Here is a 21,710-nt window from a genome sequence, read left to right as displayed (position 1 = left end):
ATTTCTGAATACCGAATTATTTTATTTCCGATCGGACAATGATTTTTCGGAATTTAGGAATTCGGAAAAAAAATATTTTCGGAAAAGTGTAAAATCGGAACTTTAAGCTTTCTGTCAAGTGACAATCGGATTTAAAATTTTCGGAAATAGCACATTCGTGATTTTATTCCATCGTGTTTTTAAAAATCGTAATTTTGATATTTCGGACTTATAAATAATCGGGATTATGAAAGTCGTGGTTATAAAAATCGGAAAAACGTATTTCGGAATATTTGGGTGTTCCCATCAAAATCATGTCATCCAAATCGGTCCTCCAGTGAAATCAGTCTAAGCATGACGCCGGCGGCGGGCAGGGTCTGCCCCTTTTTTTTTGTTTTCGGAGTGGGAAATGCAACTGCGTAGCGTCTGCCCCTACGACTTGTTGATAGTCATAGCGAAGCAGACGCTCACGGGGACCTGTAGGCGCTTAAAGCGGAACGGAAAGTTGCTCGGAATGAGGAGGATACGCAGGATGAACACGGCTTCTCCGGCGCCACACTCCGTCAGTCCCCTTTTCAACCCCCTGAGGGGTTAAATTTCCAAAAACGTCAAAATTAGTTTTTTTGTAATCGTCTATCATACATTTCTAAGAAGTTTCAAAGCATTTGTAATGGATTCAAACTTTCAACCCCCTTTTAACCCTGTTAGGGGACGAATTCTTGAAAACGCTAAAATTACTTTTCCTGTATTATAATAATATGCCCATTATACAAAGTTTCAAGTAACGCACTCAAAAAAAATGAACTCCATACAAAGTTTCAACCTCTATTTCACCTCCTTAGGGGATGAATTTTCAAAAACGCTGAAATTAGTTTTCTTGTATTTCAATAATATATCTTCTTACGAAGTTTCAAATTGCTAGCTTAAAATAAATCTTGAACTCCATACAAACTTTCATCCCTTTTTTAACCCCCTTAGGGGTAAAATTTCTCAAATTTTTATAGCCTATAACCTGGCCATGGATTTTTTGGACAGATTAGTAAAGTTTGCATCAAAATCCGTTCAGCCGTTTTCATTTGTAGCGCGGTCAAATAAACAGACAAACAGACAAACAGATAAACAGATAAACAGATAAACAGACAAACAGATAAACAGACAAAAATTCTAAAAACTATTGTAATGTGTTCTGTTATCGATTCTAAGTATCCCCAGCCAATTTTTTTTCGAATATCTTCCATGTACAGACTTTCGACCCTCTTCCGCTTTATTATATGTATAGATTACTCCTCAAGAGGGTTGTCATATAGACAGCCAAGCAGAAAAGTTATTAAAACATTTATAATATTAATTATAATGTAGATTGTATACATAGGTACATACATATTTACAAAGGCATTTAACATACCTATTATTTAGTATGGAAAAGGTACACATTTAAAACTGTAGCAGCCTGTAGGTAAGTACCATTGGTTGTCAACTTCTGGTAAGTACACAAAAGGATCATTATCGCCGATCTATTTTAATGTTTCTGTTTTCAACTCCCTCTAGACATTGATAGCATAACATAAACATTATTGAAGCAGTTTTATAAACAAAAGTTTGACTCAATAAAATGTTATGGTAGCTAAATTATTTATTTGTCATTTAGTTGTCTGATTGAAGCCATCGCAAGAGTATCTCATTAATCGTTTCGATCAAAACAATATAAAAGAGAGAAAACCGGACAAGTCCGAGTCGGAGTCGCCCACCATGGGTTCCGTACTTTTTAGTATTTGTTGTTATACTCGTAGCGGCAACAGAAATACATCATCTGTAAAAATTTCAACTGTCTAGCTATCACGGTTCATGAGTTACAGCCTGGTGACAGTCAGACAGACAGTAGTCTTAGTAATAGGGTCCCGTTTTTACTCTGGGTACGGAATCCTAAAAAACACAGGTATACAGGATGTTTTTTTATTAACCTGCAATACTTTACTATGTGAACATTGTGAACAATTGAACATACACGGTGGCTAAAAAATAAGTGCATTCCCGTTGCCAGAGAGGTTTTGGGATTATACTGAGCAACGTTTACTATGGGACCAACCCCGAAATCGCGAAAAAAAATTGACTGTTTCATACATTTTGGCTGGCCCATTTTCTATGGAGGGTACATTTTTTTTTTCGCGATTTCGTAGTTGGTCCTAAATTAAAAGTTACATACTAACAGGTAACAGGGCAGGTTAAATAAAGATTGTAATTAATCTTGAGAACAAGTTTCGCAGTCGTATGGGAATTTTTATAGGGGCGCATGGATATGGGGCTACAAGTTATAGGTTTGAAAAAGTGTGTGCGTGTAATCTTTACGCGCGATTGAAGTAAAACTTCTTTGACGATAACGTTTATGGCTATGTTGGCACTTTGACGTGTGTCCTATTGTGCGTGCTTCACTACTGAGCGTTACTTCCGTCAGAAAAAAAAAATCTGAGTAACCCTCTAGTCGGGCCTAAAGAAGTTTTCCTTCAAAAACATTAAACTAAAAGCTTTGTATCAGGCACGAACGTAAAATCTAAATGTCAAACAGTTACGCTTTCTCTTCTAACACTTATCTTATGCCTCTGCCGTCGGGCTCTTCTTAATGGTTATTGAAAGATATCTTACACTAAAAATATCCATTATAGGCTATAATGAAAAAAAAAAAACATTTAGCGTCTACTCTGTCAAGTGTCAGTGATCTAAGAAAGAACAAGTATTTTTATTTTGACACAGATAGCGTTAGTTTTATCAATTGGGTTTGTTTGTAAATTAAATATACTAACAATGTTCAAGGACATTAAAAGAGTAATATTATTAAGGAATACCATTACTTTGGGGATGACTTTAACTAATCGAACCCCAATTAAATAAATACTTCAACGTTTAATACTGTTAACAAAAATTCATAGTATAATAAATATATGTATAAAAACAGAACCCATACCCAACGCCCTAATACCCCCTGGACCCTGGACGGCTATGAGAACCAATAAGTCCATCCTAGAGGAGCTGAAAATCACCACGCGGCTCTCTACAATATGTCAAGAACGCGCACTCAGCTTTTTTGGACATATCATGCGGTCTAAGAAGCATGACCTAGAAAGACAGATTATCTTGGGTCAAATGGATGCCAAGCGCGGGCGAGGAAAAGCACCCACGAGATGGTCTGATGGTGTGAAGAGGGTGGTTGGCGGCAACATGCAGTGCGTGACTCATGTGGCTTATGACGCGCACACTATGGAGACGGAGCATACATGGTCGCGATCCTCAGCAATGATAAGACCTAGGAAGAAGAAGAAGAAGATAAAAACAGAAAATATAGTCTAAGAAAAAATCCACATGACTGTAATTAATGGCTGTACTGCGCCATTTCATGTCGATACTGGAGTCGACAAATTTTGACAAAGAGAATTGTCGCATTAGTGTACGGAGTCATACACCGCCATCTACATAGCTGTTAATCAATGAACCTTTGATATTAGTATTGATCCCGTTAAAGAGCTATCATTATTAGTTAAGTACGTTTTGAGGTATCCACTTGAATTAGATAAGTTATCTGTATATTATCGGGCATTACATAAGCAGGTAGGTACTTATCTTAGTATTCGTTATAAACTTATCAAAATGAGTTAATAGTTACTGTGGAATGAGCTTATGCTTAAAAATAAAATAGGCCCAATATTAACTGTAATCAACAAATGTAAGTTTATTTATTTAAAATTTAAATCAGGCAACACTGCTCATATTAGGTATATATTCCTTATATACTAACATACATACCTATATAGGTACAGTTTATAAACTTGAAACTAAACACTATTTAGGCGACAAAATGGCGTGGCTCCGTTGAATCTTCTGGTCTTGTGTCGGATTCGGTAGTTTTTAGGGTTCCGTACCCAAAGGGTAAAAACGGGACCCTATTACTAAGACTCCGCTGTCCGTCTGTCCGTCTGTCTGTCTGTCTGTCTGTCACCAGGCTGTATCCCATGAACCGTGATAGCTAGACAGTTAAAATTTTCACAGATGATGTATTTCTGTTGCCGCTATAACAACAAATACTAAAAACAGAATAATATAAATATTTAAATGGGGCTCCCATACAACAAACGTGATTTTTTTGCTGTTTTTTTCCGTAATGGTATGGAACCCTTCGTGCGCGAGTCCGACTCGCACTTGGCCGGTTTTTTTTTATACCACATCGGTGACAAATAAGCATACGGCCCGTATGATGGTAAGCAGTCACCGTAGCCTATGGACGCCTGCAACACCAGAGGAGTTACATGCGCGTTGCCGACCTTTTAAAAACCTGTACACTCCTTTTTTTAAGAACCCCATACTGTAGACCCTCGGGAAAACCTCGGAAGGGAGCTCATGCCTATCTATGTCTTAGACTTATAACATGTTATCACTTAATTGACATGGTTATGTTAAAACACTCGATGACAGAAATAACCGTACGTTCTATCATGAATGTCAAACGCGATCATGATTAGTCTGATTGTATAAATTTGTAAACATTCCTTCATCAATTAATGTTCTACGTATATTTTATGTCGGAACGAATCGTATTATCTAAACTATTCTTTGATGTTGAGTCAGTCACATTCTCTCACAGTAAATGGTCATCACTGACTCACATAGTTACGTTAGTAAATACTCTCGTATTCACGAAACAAAGGCTTCTCGGCGTCTGCAACCTCATTGTACCTTCTTCTGGTGAACGAAGCTTCAAATTTGCACGATAAAGTGTCCAATTACTTCAAAGTTGTTTAAGGTGTCTGTTGATTCATTATTGACTCAGTAAACATTATGTGTGCGGTCAGATATGTCGTAATGTCGTAAGCTGGTAAGCTTATGTTGACTACATGTACTGATGTAGTGGCGGTACTGTTTTGCCGTTATTTAATATTTTTAGTCCGTAGTGTTCTTCCTGCGAAGGTAACGACTAACAATCATAGTTTAATTTGTGTATACCTACATATATACTTAGATATTCACAGGCACATAAAAATATATGTATTTAAGTAAGTCTAAAATCTAAATATTTGTGTAAGTATAGGTATATGTGTAAGTTTATCAATAAGTATAATTTAACATTTATCTCATGTCTTGGTAACAATTTCATTTACTTTATAAGACCCTGCACTTACGGAATCTTTCTGATTTTGCCCAATATCTGACTGGTAGAGAATGCCCTAAGGCATTAAGTCTGCCATTTTTACTAACATGTATTGTGCAATAAAGATTAAATAATAAATGGTCAGTTTTTTAACGTTGATCTTAGTACTGACCCCAAACCAAAACCATCAACCACTACCACTCAACGGTAGTGAAAATTTCATACTAGGAGCTCCATACAATTCAGTACAATACAATTCAATGCTAATTGTACGAGCAACATACTCATACTCTTGAAATATGCTGGCCTGCTTTATTTTGGAGAGAATCTTAAACCTTCGCGCTCAGTGTTAATAAAGTTAAAATTTTAATGATATGCTAAACTTGTCTTAAATATTTAGTAGTAGTTATGGAGCGGAAGTTTTTCTATTTATACACAGTGGACCCGTGGACCTCTGGTATTGATGCGCGTTGCCGGCCTTTAAGATACGTATGTTCTTTTCTTGAAGGTTTGAAGGTCGTATCGGCCCGGAAGTGCCGCGGGCAACATTTCATTCCACATTATAGCTGTGCGAGACAGGAATGTCCGAATAATTTTTAAGAAACTTCATCCACCTTTTATATGACCTAAGCCTCTGAGCTCTGTTCGGTGACTAATATTCTACCTACGCTGGAAATATAACTTTAGCTTAGAACTTACATAACTTCCAGTTTAACTTGTCCATCTTTGTTGATTAATCGAGTTTCCCAGTAACAATGCGAGAATGTAGGTATATCTGTAGTGAGAAAAACTGGCACATAAGCCTAAATAACATCACCACAAGGTATAATTTCGCCTGGCCGGAGTTCACAATACTTAGTGGTTAAAAAACGAGGTGACACTGTCATTTTCTAAATCGTGACTAAGACGTTCGGTTTTTTCTTTATGCAAAAACATTTGCCTTTCAAATTTTTGTCATGAATCATCAAGGTTTTAACAGAATGTATCTGCTGGAAATGTACCAGTTAAATAGTTGAAATGTTAATTGGTTAGTTAGAAAACATTATAGAAATACTGACTTCGTTAAACAAAAACCGTTGCTTTTTTAGCATCAAGTTGCAGTTGGGACACTGCAATTAACAATGAAGAAACACTTTTTTACACTTGGTCTTGATGATTAATTTTAAAACCAAATCTTTTAAAAATAATGTTATAGTGGTTTTTATTATAGTGCTCGGCCGATAAGAAGTTAAAAAGTGAAACAGTGTTTGAGGTTATAATTTGTACTGCGTTGACACCTGTCAGGATTGACTATCTATCGGCCTAGCACTATAAAACCGTGAACGTGTAATAGTATTAGTATACTCAGCCAGGTACCTTTAATATTTAGAACGTTAGGCGATTTTTAATTGACAGAAAAATAAGACCACCCAAATATGTACATTATTTACCTGGAATCTAGTCTCTACCCGAGTCAATGCATGTTATGTTGTTGCTCAATATGACGAGAAGCATCATACAATTTGCATTAGTGCATGACACGTGTGACATTCCTAAACAAGTGCTCATTATATCGACCAGTCAACCGCATTGGTACCTAACTTAGATACGCGGAAGCCTTTCATATACAACGTGTCTCTAGGCAGGAGTTTTAATCGCTTTTTTCTGAGTCATGTGTGCTGTAAATTCTCGAACCTATATTTATGACTTGCCTATAAAAGCTATCTCCATAGATATGCGTGCGTTTCACTGTACTATAGCCTATATAACAACTATGGTTATATTATTGGTCGATATAACAATCAACGGAAAACAATTTGTAAGACATCTACATACGAATGACATATTTTTATCAGATGTATATCTTTCATACAGTATAACAGGTATTTGATATAATATCTTTCAACCTAATGCTAAGGTAGTAGTTATACTACTACCAAGCAAAGCGGGGCTTCGTCGATTTGTCACCAAGTCGTATTTGCTATGTTAAAACCTATATTAGTATGAACAATATACATATATATTATGATTTCTAAATGTAAGCACCCCGCATAAATTTTATTTTATAGATTTAACACATTTCACACACGACAAATAATAAAGGTTTTTTTTTTCAATCATTTACAAATGTCTGACAAAAAACCTGATTACATTTTATAAAGGAAATATCTAATGTATATAACAGCTACCAGTTATGTCATTTATAACTTATATAGGGTAATCGTTATATAAAATTTACTCTTGTTAGGCAACCCACCAGTGAAAAGCAAATACCCTCATAAGTCATGATATGGCAATAAAACATCCTGGCAATTTCCACCTGTAGCTGTTTCATTTTATTGCTGAAAGGTCGTTCAACCGGGCTGTTATTATACTTGAGCATTATAAGTTTATTGTACGGATAACCGAGGATTGCTTATAACGGCGATGATCATTAAAGCTTATTGAAAATCTGCCTACACAAGTTTCGAATCGGATTATCGTATTAATATGGTTACGAGATATGACGCTTACTAGAATCGGAACAAGGTAACTCTCCATAGCAATTTCAATAACAAAGTGCGGAACGGTCATCATCAATATCAAATTTCTATGAAAATATGCCGTTTGTAATGACACGCCCTCACTTTGTTATATTCAAGTTAGTGCAAAGTTAGATTAGATGAACTCTATTCACTACGAGGAATAAGATTTCACGCTCCATATAATTGATTGAAGGTCCTATTTGTAGATATAAAAAAAAACCTACATTAAGGTAAGGATAAAAGCAAAAACTAATAAAAAATACAGCTTCCTTAGCTTAGCGACTAGGTTTTATGCGTGTGAGGCAATAAAGCTATCGAGGACAGTTGTGGTATTTAAGTAGCTTATAGAAAATCTAGAGAAAATCGCCGCGACACCATGCATGCTTTAATTTTATTACTTCTGTGTAATAAAGTCAAAAATATTCTCTACGATCTTTATTGATGATTTCTATCAGTTGAAGCCATGTGAAGGCATTTGTGTTTTAATACACATCGAACCAAATCAGAGAAAGTCGGGGAATGTAGGCCAAAAAACTACATTATTATTTTTAATGACAATATGATAAGAAAAAGTACTTTTTCTATTATCATTGAGCAGTAATGATTGCTCGGGGCAACGAACTGCCAATTGGCTCAAACACAGCGACATTAATGCAAACAGTTTGTTTTGAACAAACTCGGGATCATTTTATTACCTGCCATTTAAAATTGAGTCCGAAGTAAGATTCACAATTATAATGTAAATAGGTTGATGAAGTCCTAATTGAAGGGAAAGTGATTTAAAATTTATGGGAACGAATTAAATTAAGTTTAGGATGAATGTTTCTTATTATCTCTTTGCGACACCTGTTGCGGACGTACGTTAGGCTAAGAATTTAATTTATTAAATTAACTTAGTTGATTTAATGAGTTCAATAATTGTTGGTATATGCTAGGACATATTCACATATATGTAAGGATTTATATGGTGAAATTGGTGAATCTTATATCCCGCACTTCAGAAAATAAATTGACGATGTAATTCAACTTAATTAGGGGAACAGATAAAATATACATATATATATTGGTAAGGTAAATCATAAATTTTACTCGTGTAAGATTTTTCCATAACATTTTACACCATGTACGAGTATATATTTATATTTTCATCAATAATATTGAAATGAGAGTCAATGAATGTCTAAAAAACATAATTACTTCTTAATTTGAAGTAAAATATTATGTCATCAGCGGCGGTAGCACTGTCGCATTTCTATCGCTTGTCACCATGCCTGTCACGTTCTAACAAGTATGTAAGTGCGAAAGTGACAAGCATAGTGACAGGCGATAAAAATGGAACCTTGCTGCGCCCGCAGGTCATGATATACATAAGCATTACCCCCAGCAGTCGGTTAATAAATCTCAATAAAAAATACCACAATTGTAACTAGGGCAAGTTTAATCGAATAAAGCTGCAGCACGAATATTATTCCAATCGCATACTGGCACATGCGAGTCCAAGGCATACGGCCTGATTCGACAAAAATTTGCTAAATATCCGATCCCTGTCGTATCTTAAAGTTGGAATCAGGCCGATAATCAGGCTCACCAATGTATATAACTTTCTCTTGTTTTCTGTGATATTTCCCTTTCTAACTTTTTGCAATCTTTCCGCAACTTGCACTTTTGTACTTAGTTTTGGCCATACACACTAGGGTACGCCTGCGCAGTTTTGCCTGTACAGTTCAACTGCACAGTCGAAGCTGGCACCGTAGACAACATGCCAATCGCTAACGCTACGTAGCGAACGAAACGCAACTGTCACTGTCGCACTAATATGGAAGAGTGATAGAGAGACACAAAGCGATTCGATGGCGAAGCGATAGCGACTGTCACCTTGGCTAGGCCGGCTGGTTAGAAAACTGCACAGTTGAAAGCCACATACTTACCTACGCTACGTTTTACCTGTGCAGTTGGCAAAACTGCGCACACATACCCTAGTGTGTATGGCCAGCTTTGTAAAATCGAACGCACAGTTGGTACGCAACTTAAGGTCACTATACACTGGTTCATGCGCGCCACGGGAACACGTGCTCAGGATAAAGTGTATCAGCATGTAGGCGTCTATTAGACGATGGGCTTTGTTTAACATTTGTCTTGTTAAATTAGTTAATTGTCCGTGCATCGCTCTCTACGTGACCGTCTCCCCGCGTCCCGTGGGAGCAGTTTAGTGCCATCGCCCACACTGTTAACTGACAGTTCGTAAACCTTATTATAACAGGCATAAGTTCGCCGATGAACAGTTAAGAGTGTTCCTGTTTGTACAAAGTTCATTTATAGGTTCGCTGGACGACAATTAGTTTTTTATAGTTTTGCAGATTATTTATTTCAAATACAGACATTGCCTTTTTCATATTTTTTACAAGACCATTGAACATTTCTAAGAAGTTATGGGTTTTGAGAAAAAATAAGTTTTCTACGAAATTCTGTATTACGTAACTTTTTACGAAACGCAATTTTAATTAACATTGTGCCAAACTAGTGACCAAGTGGTCAAGTTGTAGACCTATAGAGAGCATAGAAAAAGATTCAATGTATAAGCATATACTTATATAATATGAACTTCGTGCCCTGACCGAATTTTAAGTCATATTTTTGAATTTTTTTCGAGAGCAATTTTTTCTGCTCTACATCGAGGTTTGAACCCTCAATTTTTGACTACCACATACATATGTAACAAAGTGTTAGTCTGTGCAATGTGTTATTAGACATTGGTACATTATTTAAAACAGCCGTTTCCAAAAACGAGCAAAAGTCACGGATGGACCAGTTAAACTTGTAGGATATTAAACTACTCACTTTTGATTCAGCCAATTGCCGTCGCCTACGCTCATTATCTTCATAAAATTCTCACCTCATGCGTCACCCAGAACGTCTGGTTGGAATTTTAACATCATTCCTGGCAATGCTTAAAAATAAAGAATAACTGGACAACCTCCCTGTCTCTGACGATACTTACGGTATATGAAATATTCGCTGGCAACAGGTAAGTCTGGGTAGCTCAGTTGGTAGAGCGGTGGGCTGGTTTCCCGGAGTCGCGGGGTCATCCGAAGCATTATGGTATAGTTTGCCGATGTTTCTGATTAATAGAAAATTAATCATTCCAGGGGTCTATGATTTTTATTTTATTTTATTGATTCCAAAAATTTACACAGCATTACAGCGAACTAACACTGTGAAATTTATAATAGACAGTATTTATACAAACTAGGTACATGATACAGTCTAGAAAGGACAAACAGAACAAATGTAAGAAAGAAAAACTAATACAAAACAGAAGATTCACGCTTATCCATCGCCTCACAGTACTTCATACATTCTTTACACAGATCCATCCAACTAATTCCGGTGCTGATGCGAGGTGCGCGTTGATATATTGTAGAGCGCGGACCAGTGGTGATTTGCCATGAGACATAGTGCGTGTTTTAGGCACAGCTAATAGGTGACGACTTCGTGGTCGGAAATTAAATTGGGCCTTAGCTATAGATGGAACGAAAAGGCGTACGAGCTGTGCAACCAGTTCAGGGCAGTCTGAGTTCCCCCGTAAGACCCCCAATGTCTAAGCGTAAGTACATAGGGGTCGAGGTCAACATTTCAAGGTGTTCTTTACAACAGACTATTCTTTTCATAATCGCCGTTCATTGCTTGGGTAAAGGTGAAGCCAAAGTCCGGACGGTATTCATTCATTGTCGCATTGACACATTATTTTCTAAGAATCCGAAATGTCAATTTGATTGAATGACGTAGGGTTATATTATGACACTGATGACATCAACAACTTGTTAATTGCATTTGAAGTGAGGCATCATGAATGCCAGTAGCATGCCAGTAGCCATATAAGTAATTAACCAGATCATTTTATCAATGATCTCGCGATAATTAACATATCTACATATACCTCCTACCGAACTAGCTTTTCTCTCTTAAATGCTAAATATCGATCATTTTTAACGGCGATAACTTCTGCCCGACTCATGATAAAACTTGAATTAGTTATTTTGTAAAATTAAGAATGCACTTGGGATTTAGAATTATGTTCGGTCTGTAGCAAATTTGACTTAGAGCATATAATAAGACAATAAATAAATGACAGATACAAAGGATAACCCACGCAAAGCCTATTATTTCTGTTAAACGTTACGAGCCGAGAAAAAAATATATAAAATAAGTGTTCCGTTTGTCAAAACAAAGTTTTGCACAACACTAAAAACGGCAAAAAAAAATACGTTAAAATATAAACGCTTAAATATTTTTTTATTCTTCTTTAAGTATTTGTTGTTATAGCGGCAACAGAAATACATTATCTGTGAAAATTTTAACTGTCTAGCTATCACGGTTCATGGGATACAGCCTGGTGACAGACATACAGACAGACGGACAGACGGACAGTGGAGTCTTAGTAATATATAGGGTCCCGTTTTTACCCTTTGGGTACGGATCCCTAAAAGGCTTACTCGTACCCTTAAATTTTGCACCTGAGTCTTTTTGCCTAAAAAATCTTGAATCACAAATCTTTAAACTGAAAATTTATTCTAAACCATTAGGGGCCCATTTGCCAAATTTGTCTCGACCCCTGATAGCCCTCAAGGGTGTTGAAGGTACCAAATTGCTCTTTACGTGCTAAATTTAGTTAAGGTAGCTGTTTGTTTTCTCTCTTGAACCTTGAGGTATAAAATTAAGCCCGTTGTCCTTAAAGTTTTATTATTTAAGTAACTTTAAACCTTATCTCATTTGTACTCAGTTTTATTCTGTTTGTGTTTAAATAACACGTCGATTGCTGATTGCAGACTGGACTTTTGCAATTACAGAGATTCTAACGAGTGCAAAAGACATTTGACAAAATTCAATCAAATAAATCAAGTCATTCCATCCGTCCCTTGAGTCTACGGCACCGCATCGACCGAAAATAGGAATCTCTATCTCAACTATATATTTTACAGAAACCATCATAAAATAAATGTTCATATTAGCCATAGTCCGATTTCATTAGGTGTTTGAATATTACTTAAAAAGATCTTCCTACAATTCGGACATGTAAAAAAAATCTTACAATACTATTAGCCATGATTGACTCGTCATTTCTCGCAGTGCACCAAAAGGCATATTCTGATTGTGATAACAGGTTATGAAATGAATCTGAACTTGTTACGGATACGATTTGTCAGTGTCAAAAGTGACGTTTCTGGTTTCTAAATTGTATTCAGTCGTTTAAACGTGAATAATAAATAAATAAATAGTATAGGACATTTCTTACACAGATTGACCAAGTCCCACGGTAAGCCCAAGGAGGCTTGTGTTATGGGTACTCAGGCAACGATATATATAATATATAAATACTTAAATACATAGAAAACACCCATGACTGAGGAACAAATATCTGTGCTCATCACACAAATAAATGCCCTTACCCGGATTCGAACCCAGGACCATCGGCTTCACAGGCAGGGTCACTACCCACTAGGCCAGCCCGGTCGTCAAGATATAATAGACAGACAGACATAGTTACTTTCCCATTTATAAAATTATAAAGTATTAGGGATCGTCTTCTTCAAATTCTTATTATTCTCATTGATATATAGTGTGTACGCCAGCGAGAAAGCCAAAGTCCGCTAATTAACGGCGATGGGCAGTTGCAGAGCAATTGTTTAAACTCCAATTTAGACCACTTAGTGTGCCCGCGCACCCGGCTGACTTAACACTCTAAATCCAATACTAACGCTCGGGCGAACATTAAGGATGACTCACGTTAGACCGGGCCGTGTCCGGGCCGGAGCTTCCGGCGCTTACTTTTCTATGACATAACAGGTGATCACGTAATGCTTTCCATAGAAAACGAAGGGCCGGAAGCTCCGGCCCGGACAAGGCTCGGTCTAACGTGAGTCATCCTTTATACCGATACGATTTATACATACCTACATAATACATATATACACTCAATGGACTTTCACCCTTAATTTAGCACAAAAAAGTCAAGTTAGTGAGTTCAAGCCTCCTTGACCCTCAATCCTATCGGTTCTGGTTCGGAAAAAAAATCAAAAAGAGGGTCCAAGGGTTTGTTTGTTAAGGGTCCCCGGCGAGCTCGGTTCTCCGTACACTTAAGTAAGTAAGTACAAAGTTTCAGAGCAAACTAGCTACTCGTTTTAAAATGCGAACGAAACTATGCTCCAAACAGACCGTTAGGCTAAACCATGCATTTTGCGCTTAAGGCCCCGTGGGTTTCAGGTCTTCTCACTGGACGTAAGCGTGAGCGAGATGGCTGTGCGTGCCGTGTATCGCAGATATAATGTTTTTGAATTTTAATTTTTTGTAATTTATTACAAAAAAAAAGTAATCGATGAGTTCGTTTAAAAATAAAATTGAAGCAATTTTCACATTTTTAGCTTTTGTGCAAACAATTTTACAAATTTTTAAGGTGCGTTTTAGACCTTGGTTTGTGATTTTTTTTTAGCGAGCGAATGTCAAAATCAGGTTTCGAATCCATGAAGTTACTGGGGAAAGGCCTCAAGCCTCAACATAGCTAATTTTGATAACCGTATTGTGATCTATAAAGGCGCTACGAATTTGCAAAAATTCTGCAGGCTAAACCTACTGCATCTGAATAGTAAAATAAATGAATAAATAAATATTATAGGACACAGATTGACAGTCCCACGGTAAGCCCAAGGAGGCTTGTGTTTTGGGCACTCAGACAACGATATACATATATATATTGTCACTCATGTTATATGATATCCGAAACGAATGAAGCCATGTTAGTTTTGGCCGGCCATTGAATGCTCTGGATCTTAACAATGCAAATGACCCCGATGCACTCGTTTGATCGATTAGGTATTTGGATCAAAGCGTACTATGCAGCATCAATTAAACGGTTCGATCGATAAATAGGGCGACAGAAATTTGGGTTAGGCTTCATTCATTTGTTTATTTTAAACTTTATTGCACAAGAACAAGTAAAAACTACAAAAGGCGGACTTAATGCTTCATTCATTTAAATGTTGCAACTGAGAGCGTCAACGCTTATGGGAATCATTATTGCCGTGACAAGTGAATGCGAATATACTTAACTGTCTGTCTGATCGTTTAATCTATCCGGCTATATAAGTAATCTATTTCCGGATAAAGACAGGGACTTTTTACTACCAAAATTTCAAAGTTCGTTTCTTTATGACAAAAATATAAATCTTACAGAGCTGCAGAGTGTGGCTAAGGATTGAAAAAACACTTTATTTCATGAGCGGAGGTTTTGTCAAGTTGTAAGAAAGATGTAGGCTTAAGATTAGGATTAGATTAGGGAATATTAAGGTAAGGTAACTTTATGATTGTTAATGCTATGACCATGAGATCGCAGTTATAGACACCAGGACTTTGAGCGACTAAAATTAAACCGTGTTACACAATAGAAGCATGTGCGCAACTCGAGAAAAACCAAGGGCGGTTAGAAACACACACTACTGATTCATAACTTATCAGATATTAATTACAATAAGTTTGTAAAAACAAGTGACAAGAAACACCAATTTTGCCAAACCCATAAAATCTTCATGCCTAATACTTATGATTTTTATATACGCAATTCCATAGCCACTATAATGTCCACTTAAAAGCTAAAGTAACCCAAGATAATGCAACGTGATATGACTGACGGGTCTTAATTGTCAGGTCGGTATAAATTGCCCCCAATCTTGTACTTACGTATCTACATCTCCTATTCACAAAACATGCTTACTCAATTTTAAACGTGACCTCAAGATCTTTAATAACTGTGCGCTATCAGGGATCAGGCTTATGTACTGGTCGTGCTCCTGTAAGTGCTCAGTGCAGTGACAGTACGGTTGGTTATTCTCACTAGTTACCACCAAGTTGTTACCACAACTACTGGGAATTTTTTTTCCACCTTTTACCACTGGTTTGGTGGTAACTACTGGATTTTTTTGTCCCAGTAGTTATCACTGGTAAAAGGTGGGAATTTTTTTCCCTCCCCAGTCCCTATCAATAATAAAAGTGATCAAAAATAGTCGGTTTTTGACTGTATTGTTTGTTCGTTCGTAAAATTGTATAACGTCACAATTATACGAACTAAGCGTGTAAAACTCTTATAACTGCATTTGCTGAAGAGGATAATGACGACAAGTTTAGTGATGCAAGAAATACGAATAAACTCCGAGTATCAGCATTTTTAAACCACAGGGTACATTTTTCACTACAGTCTCATTAAATTTTTCGTACCTTCTTGTAGATCCTAAATGGGGCCCACTGACTATCATTCCGCCAGACGATATCGGCCTGTCAGTTATTACAAAAATTTGACAGTTCCAAACAACTAACAGGTCGATATCGTCCGGCGGACTGATAGTCAGTGGGCCCCTCAATGCGTATGGCTAAGAACTTTGTCTCCAAACAGTCTAGTTAAAATTAGATGACCTAGATGTATTAGTAGGCATGTACTTATATTAGAGAGTATTATTTTATCAAATAATAATCTCTAATAAAAATAATAATTGAACGTCTCTGCAGTAATGATGTTATTAATTATTTTACCTGCGTCATCAAGGACCTCATTAAATAATGGGCACATGATCGGGAATTTCCTTAACCGTTGCATGAACAATTAACGTACCTAACCTTTATTATAATAAAGTAATGGGAGCGAGTAGGTTGTTAAATTAATTACACTCCTTTGGTGGGTTTCATATACACCACGTCTCGTGTACAGTAAACACTATTACGTAAAGTACGCATGAATTATCGGCTCTCTGATCAATTAGTGCTCCTATCGCCATATCACAGTCAAGTCAATAACAGTCGGAACAACAACTGTAAGAACATGTGTATAGACGCGATTAATTCTCGTTAAAGTAAATAATAATATAAAAAAGTAATGTGTGAAAATCGTGAAAGTTTAATTAAGTGATGTCAGCTGTGTGTATAGTATTGTGAATTTAGAGAACTTTGGGGACTGTCATCCTAAAATAAGTTACTTGTAAGTAGTATTTTATAATAATTTTAAGAAACATTTATTAAAGTGCCGTGCTCTAGTAATAGTAGTAGTAAATCATTTTATTGTACAAAAAAAATGGTTAACATGAAATTCATATAACTTTAGGTACAGGATCTCTTTCGGGTAACCTTATACACAGTAGTTGAGCTGACCAATATATAATATTAGTAGTGTTTGACGAAACTTAATTTTTCACTGTATAGAAATAATCTTAACTCTAGGTCCATGGGGTCCCAGCGCGCATAAGTTGTTTGCAGAAATCGCGAAGCGTCTGGTTGACGTAACTGGTGACCGAAGAGCTGGCGGCTTTCTCGCACAACGTATCAGCATTGCGATACAGCGGGGAAATGCCGCCAGCATCCTTGGTACAATGCCTCAAGGGCCTATTTTAGATTTAAGCTAGTTATTAATTTCGTTTACGTAGTACCACTGTATATATCTTGTAAATAAAAATTGTAATATACTGTACTATAATAATAATAATACAAAATTGTATTCCTATGAACATAATCTCTGACGATCATTATAGTTATGCTTTTTTGGTTTGATTGAAGGCAAATTTATAATGTATTTTATAATGAAATAAAGATATCTTATCTTATCTTAAATAAGTTAAATAAGTTTTTATAAGTGGAAAATTCGATTAAGATAAACTTACAGAACGTAAATATTTAAAAAGGAAAACTACAATATTAACGTGTACGAATAACTAAAATACATCTAATGTGACTTGACCGACCATATTTTTGTATTATTTAGTTTATGTCGTGTGTTTGAATATTGTTTGCAGTATTTAATAAAATATTTTCGTTTGTTTCAGATTTCAAAATGGACGAGAATATAATAAACGAGACCTTATACGGCAGCCAAAGTGAACTTTCAAAGTGAGTTATTTTTATTTTTCTTAATACCCCTTTTTGTTATTCTCTGAATTAAGAAAACTCATTTACTTTCACATACTCCTACACTTAACTATTAAAAGAGTACATAATTATGTCGACTTGAAAGGCATGTTATGTTATGAAAGGATTACGTGAAAATAGTACTGTAAACGTCAATATATATTACATTGCCTTAAATACTAAAGGAAATAGAAATGTTTTTTTCTAATATAAGATTGATGTTTACTAGCTATTCCCAATCCCAACCCATATTTTCATATCAACCTCACCAAACTTTGTAAATAATGTAACGAACTCAATACAAACAGAGTCATCTAGACAAATCCGTCCGATAAATCTCACGTGAAAGCTTCTACTGAAGGATTGAAATATGGCTGTATTCTTCTAAATTATGTCTTGGCATGTGTACACAGATTTATTAGATATTTCCTTATATTTCACAATTTATTTTGTATTTCATCTAACGTGATGTTTTCGGAAGTGAATTTTCGTTTTCGTATTCAAAGAACAAGAAGTTGTCTAGTTTGATATTAGTACATTACGATACAAGTGCGAAAAATAGGAAATTCGAAACGAGTGGCGATAAATTAAAACACGACCGAAGGGAGTGTTTTAAATCGACACGAGTTGCTAATTACCTATTCACACATGTATCGTTCAACGTTTTACAGTGCATATGGCCCTTTGAATTTTCAACATAGTTACGTAATGTGCTCATTATCGCACTAGTGCGGTAAAGTAGCGCCATATGTACTGTATAATATATTAGGTGTTTTGTTCGCTGATTTATACTACGCTACGAATCTAATACTATTTAGATCATTTAGGGCCACTTGCACCATCCCACTAACCCGGTTAAACCGTTAACCCAGTGTTAAATTGTACTGATAACTATGGTAACTCCAGGTTTAACGGGTTTACCCCGGGCTAGTGGAATGGTGCAAGTGGCGTGGCAAGTAACGTAAAAATGTTAACAAACACGAAGATTCATTGATCAATGTATAATAAATATCAACATTGCTGCTATTTTGAACCATTATACATTTTATACTCCGAAATTCCGGAAAATAAAGATGTTTTACACTCAACTACCATTTTATAAAACAGCATTGTTTGTAAAACATAAAAAAAATCGCAATCAAACTAAAAAACCTACAAAAGGTTCACGCTCACGCTGTTTGTCCAGTCCAGGAGAAGGGCTTCCTCGAAACAGGAAACTGCTCAAAGCCTTTCCGTTTACCTTTGTTTTATCGACGCTTTTGTACGCTAACTTGCTGGCGTTAATTTTATTGGTTGAGTGAGAGTCAGGTTTCACTTATTATTTTATACATATATAAAACAGGACGCAGTGTACCTAGGCCTACGAGCCTATTTTAAATGAAGTTTGAAAATTCAAACGCAACATACAGCAGCGAGGATGCATAATTATTATAGTAAAGCTTTTACTGTCCCGGTGACCGGTCTGGCCTAGTGGGTAGTAACCCTGCCTGTGAAGCCAATGGCACAGATTAATCCAATGGTCCTGGGTTCGAGTCCCGGTAAGGGCATTTATTTGTGTGACGTGCACGGATATTTGTTCCTGAGCCATGGGTGTTTTCTATGTATTTAAGTATGTATTTATATATTAGATATATCGTTGTCTGTATACCCATAACACAAGCTTCCTTGGGCTTACCGTGAGACAGTCAATCTGTGTATGAATGTCCTATAATATTTATTTATTTATTTTTTTACTGTCTGTCGATTCTATCGTATCTTGCGCGTCGCTCTCGCACTTACTCCGGAGAGCGACGCGCGTACATATAAGAACGTGACGTTTGCAATAGCAGATGATAAAATTGCGACAATCATCTGCAGAAATAGCTAAATTAGACGCTAAGCTCAGTTTACTAATTCACAAATTAGTTTAGATGCGAGAGATTTGTGGACGTGTGTTTACTTAATTAAATTATCGCATTGTAGTTTAAATACTTTTACATATGGTGCCACTTTATCGCACTATTGCAATAATTAGCACATTACGTAACTATATCCAAATATCGAAAATTTTAACCATATGTTCTGTAAAACGTTGTACGATACATGTGCGAATAGGTAATTCGCACATGTATCGTAATGTACTATATATTATGGTTTACTTTGTAGCTGTGAAAGTTACTTACCTACTTGCATTTTCATGATTCTCCTTCATTTCATTAATATGTTCACGAAAAGTTTGTAGAATCACAAAACATTTTTAAACAGCTGTTAGTAATAATAAAATTATCAAATCAATAACAGATTTCGAAAATCTGAATTCCGCTCTAAGGTACACGCGTCTCTTGTTCACGCCGCCGCCGCTACAGCTTCACCAAAACTTCGAGCGAGCCTATCTACTTCACTTCACTTTACGTTTTCAATCCACAAAAGACTTCCTGTTCCTTTCATGCCATCTCACCCTACCGGGACAATTTTGTTTGAATAGGTATAATATCAAAGCTATGTATTTATTATTATTCATTGGAATGTAAATATAACTTAGCATATTTTGAATTGTTTGAAATTTGGGCTCCCGAGTCCCAATTTCTCTTTAGAGCCTAACGAGGCTTAGGTAGACGCAAGTTGGAATTATTCGTCGACAATATTTTAAACTAAGTGTCTTCAAAGAATTTAAGAAAAAAAATCTGTTTAGTTCGTACCGTAAAAAAGCGTATTATATAAAGTTTTAAAATTACCTTCGAAGTTTCGAGCACGGCACTGCACTCGGGGTCCAGGGAAAAGTCTGTCTTTTCTCATTGGATGGATGGCAGGACAACCACATTTTTTTTGTATTACCTCCGCAGTCTCTGCCAATCTTAACCTGTACGAGGTATTGTTCTTTTCCTTTTTAGGGTTCCGTACCCAAAGGGTAAAAACGGGACCCACTATTACTAAGACTCCACTGTTCGTCTGTCTGTCTGTCTGTCCGTCTGTCTGTCTGTCCATCTGTCCGTCCGTCTGTCTGAACCGTGATAGCCAGACAGTTGAAATTTTCACAGATAATGTATTTCTGTTGCCGCTATAACAACGAATACTAAAAAATACGGAACCCTCGGTGGGCGAGTCCGACTCTCACTTGTCCGGTTTTTATATTTAGCTTGATAAACATTAGAACACGTCGGGGACGGCCGCCTGAAATCGGCTTTGCATACAAACGTACTCCACAATTCCCTCTTTGAATATTAACATTATTATACAGGGTGGGCACAGGGATTCCGACAGACTTTAACCGTGGATTCCTGGCAGTGTTACGAAAGAAAAATGTTATATCAACATGGGTCCAAAATTGCCTAATTAATTTACTTAATTTCTGGAACAAAATAAATCAATTGGACACACTTTGCATGTGTGATTGTTTGTGTCTTGGTATGTATGATTACGTCACATAAGGGCGTGTTAGCCTTGAGTTTTTTTAACTTCGAAATTACTTAAATAATTGAATATCTCGTAAATTAGGCTTTCTATGGCATTGTTATATTACTTTTTTTTTATCCAAATAGGCACTAGAATTCATGGTTAAAGTGTGTCGGAATCCCTGTGCCCACCCTGTATTTGGACACAATTACAGACATCAACTACAGACATGCCCTTCGTTTGTTTTTTTTTCGAATTATTAATAATTATAAGAGAATCATTTAAAAATTTGTATGGAATTTGTTTATCGCTCCTAATTCTTATAATAAAAAAAGACAAAAGGTAATCGGCATAGCTATGGTTAATATTTTCCTAAATTTCAATATCCAGGGAGCAAAAACGGCTTTGTATGGAGAAACGGCCGTCTTTTCCTCTTGACGTATTCCCTTATTTTGCAGGTTCTCGCCGGGCCTGCTGACGTTTGCGGCGATAATGACCGGTCTCATCATGCTAGTGGGGCTCTTCGGTAACCTACTCACCGTGGTGGCCCTGCTCAAGTGCCCTAAAGTGCGCAACGTGGCCGCAGCGTTCATTATCAGGTCAGTTGATAAACAGGAAACTAACAACTACCCAACCTTTGCATGTTCGCCGGCTGTTCGGCCATAGCCGTATATTGTCAATAGTCTTGGAGTTTATGGCAAAGGAATTGTAAAAAAGTCACTGCTGCTGCCTTAAAATAAGGCTAAAGCGACCAAATACGGGAAGGCGATATTGGTATAGTT

The 21,710-nt window shown here is 36.5% G+C and overlaps 2 protein-coding genes across 3 annotated transcripts in view; one reads left to right on the top strand and one right to left on the bottom strand.

The window, feature by feature from the left end:
- LOC134747590 (small ribosomal subunit protein eS19A) overlaps window positions 1-21,710 on the bottom strand; it is a 469,695-nt gene that overhangs the window by 332,122 nt on the left and 115,863 nt on the right. The gene's annotated exons all lie outside the window — the stretch shown is intronic.
- The window catches only part of LOC134747575 (G-protein coupled receptor moody-like), a 72,520-nt gene that overhangs the window by 31,409 nt on the left and 19,401 nt on the right, over window positions 1-21,710 (top strand). For both annotated transcript variants that reach the window (XM_063682162.1, XM_063682163.1), the window contains exons 2-3: window positions 17,475-17,538; window positions 21,387-21,527. In XM_063682162.1, coding sequence (XP_063538232.1) covers window positions 17,483-17,538; window positions 21,387-21,527 — 197 coding nt within the window. In that variant the 5' untranslated portion in view covers window positions 17,475-17,482. The remainder of the gene's footprint in view (window positions 1-17,474; window positions 17,539-21,386; window positions 21,528-21,710) is intronic.

The sequence above is a fragment of the Cydia strobilella genome, chromosome 15 (genome assembly GCF_947568885.1).
Source record: "Cydia strobilella chromosome 15, ilCydStro3.1, whole genome shotgun sequence".
In the NCBI taxonomy this organism is placed as follows: Eukaryota; Metazoa; Arthropoda; class Insecta; order Lepidoptera; family Tortricidae; genus Cydia; species Cydia strobilella.
Note: the sequence above shows the minus strand (reverse complement) of the source record. Positions and strands in the feature narration are given on the sequence as shown.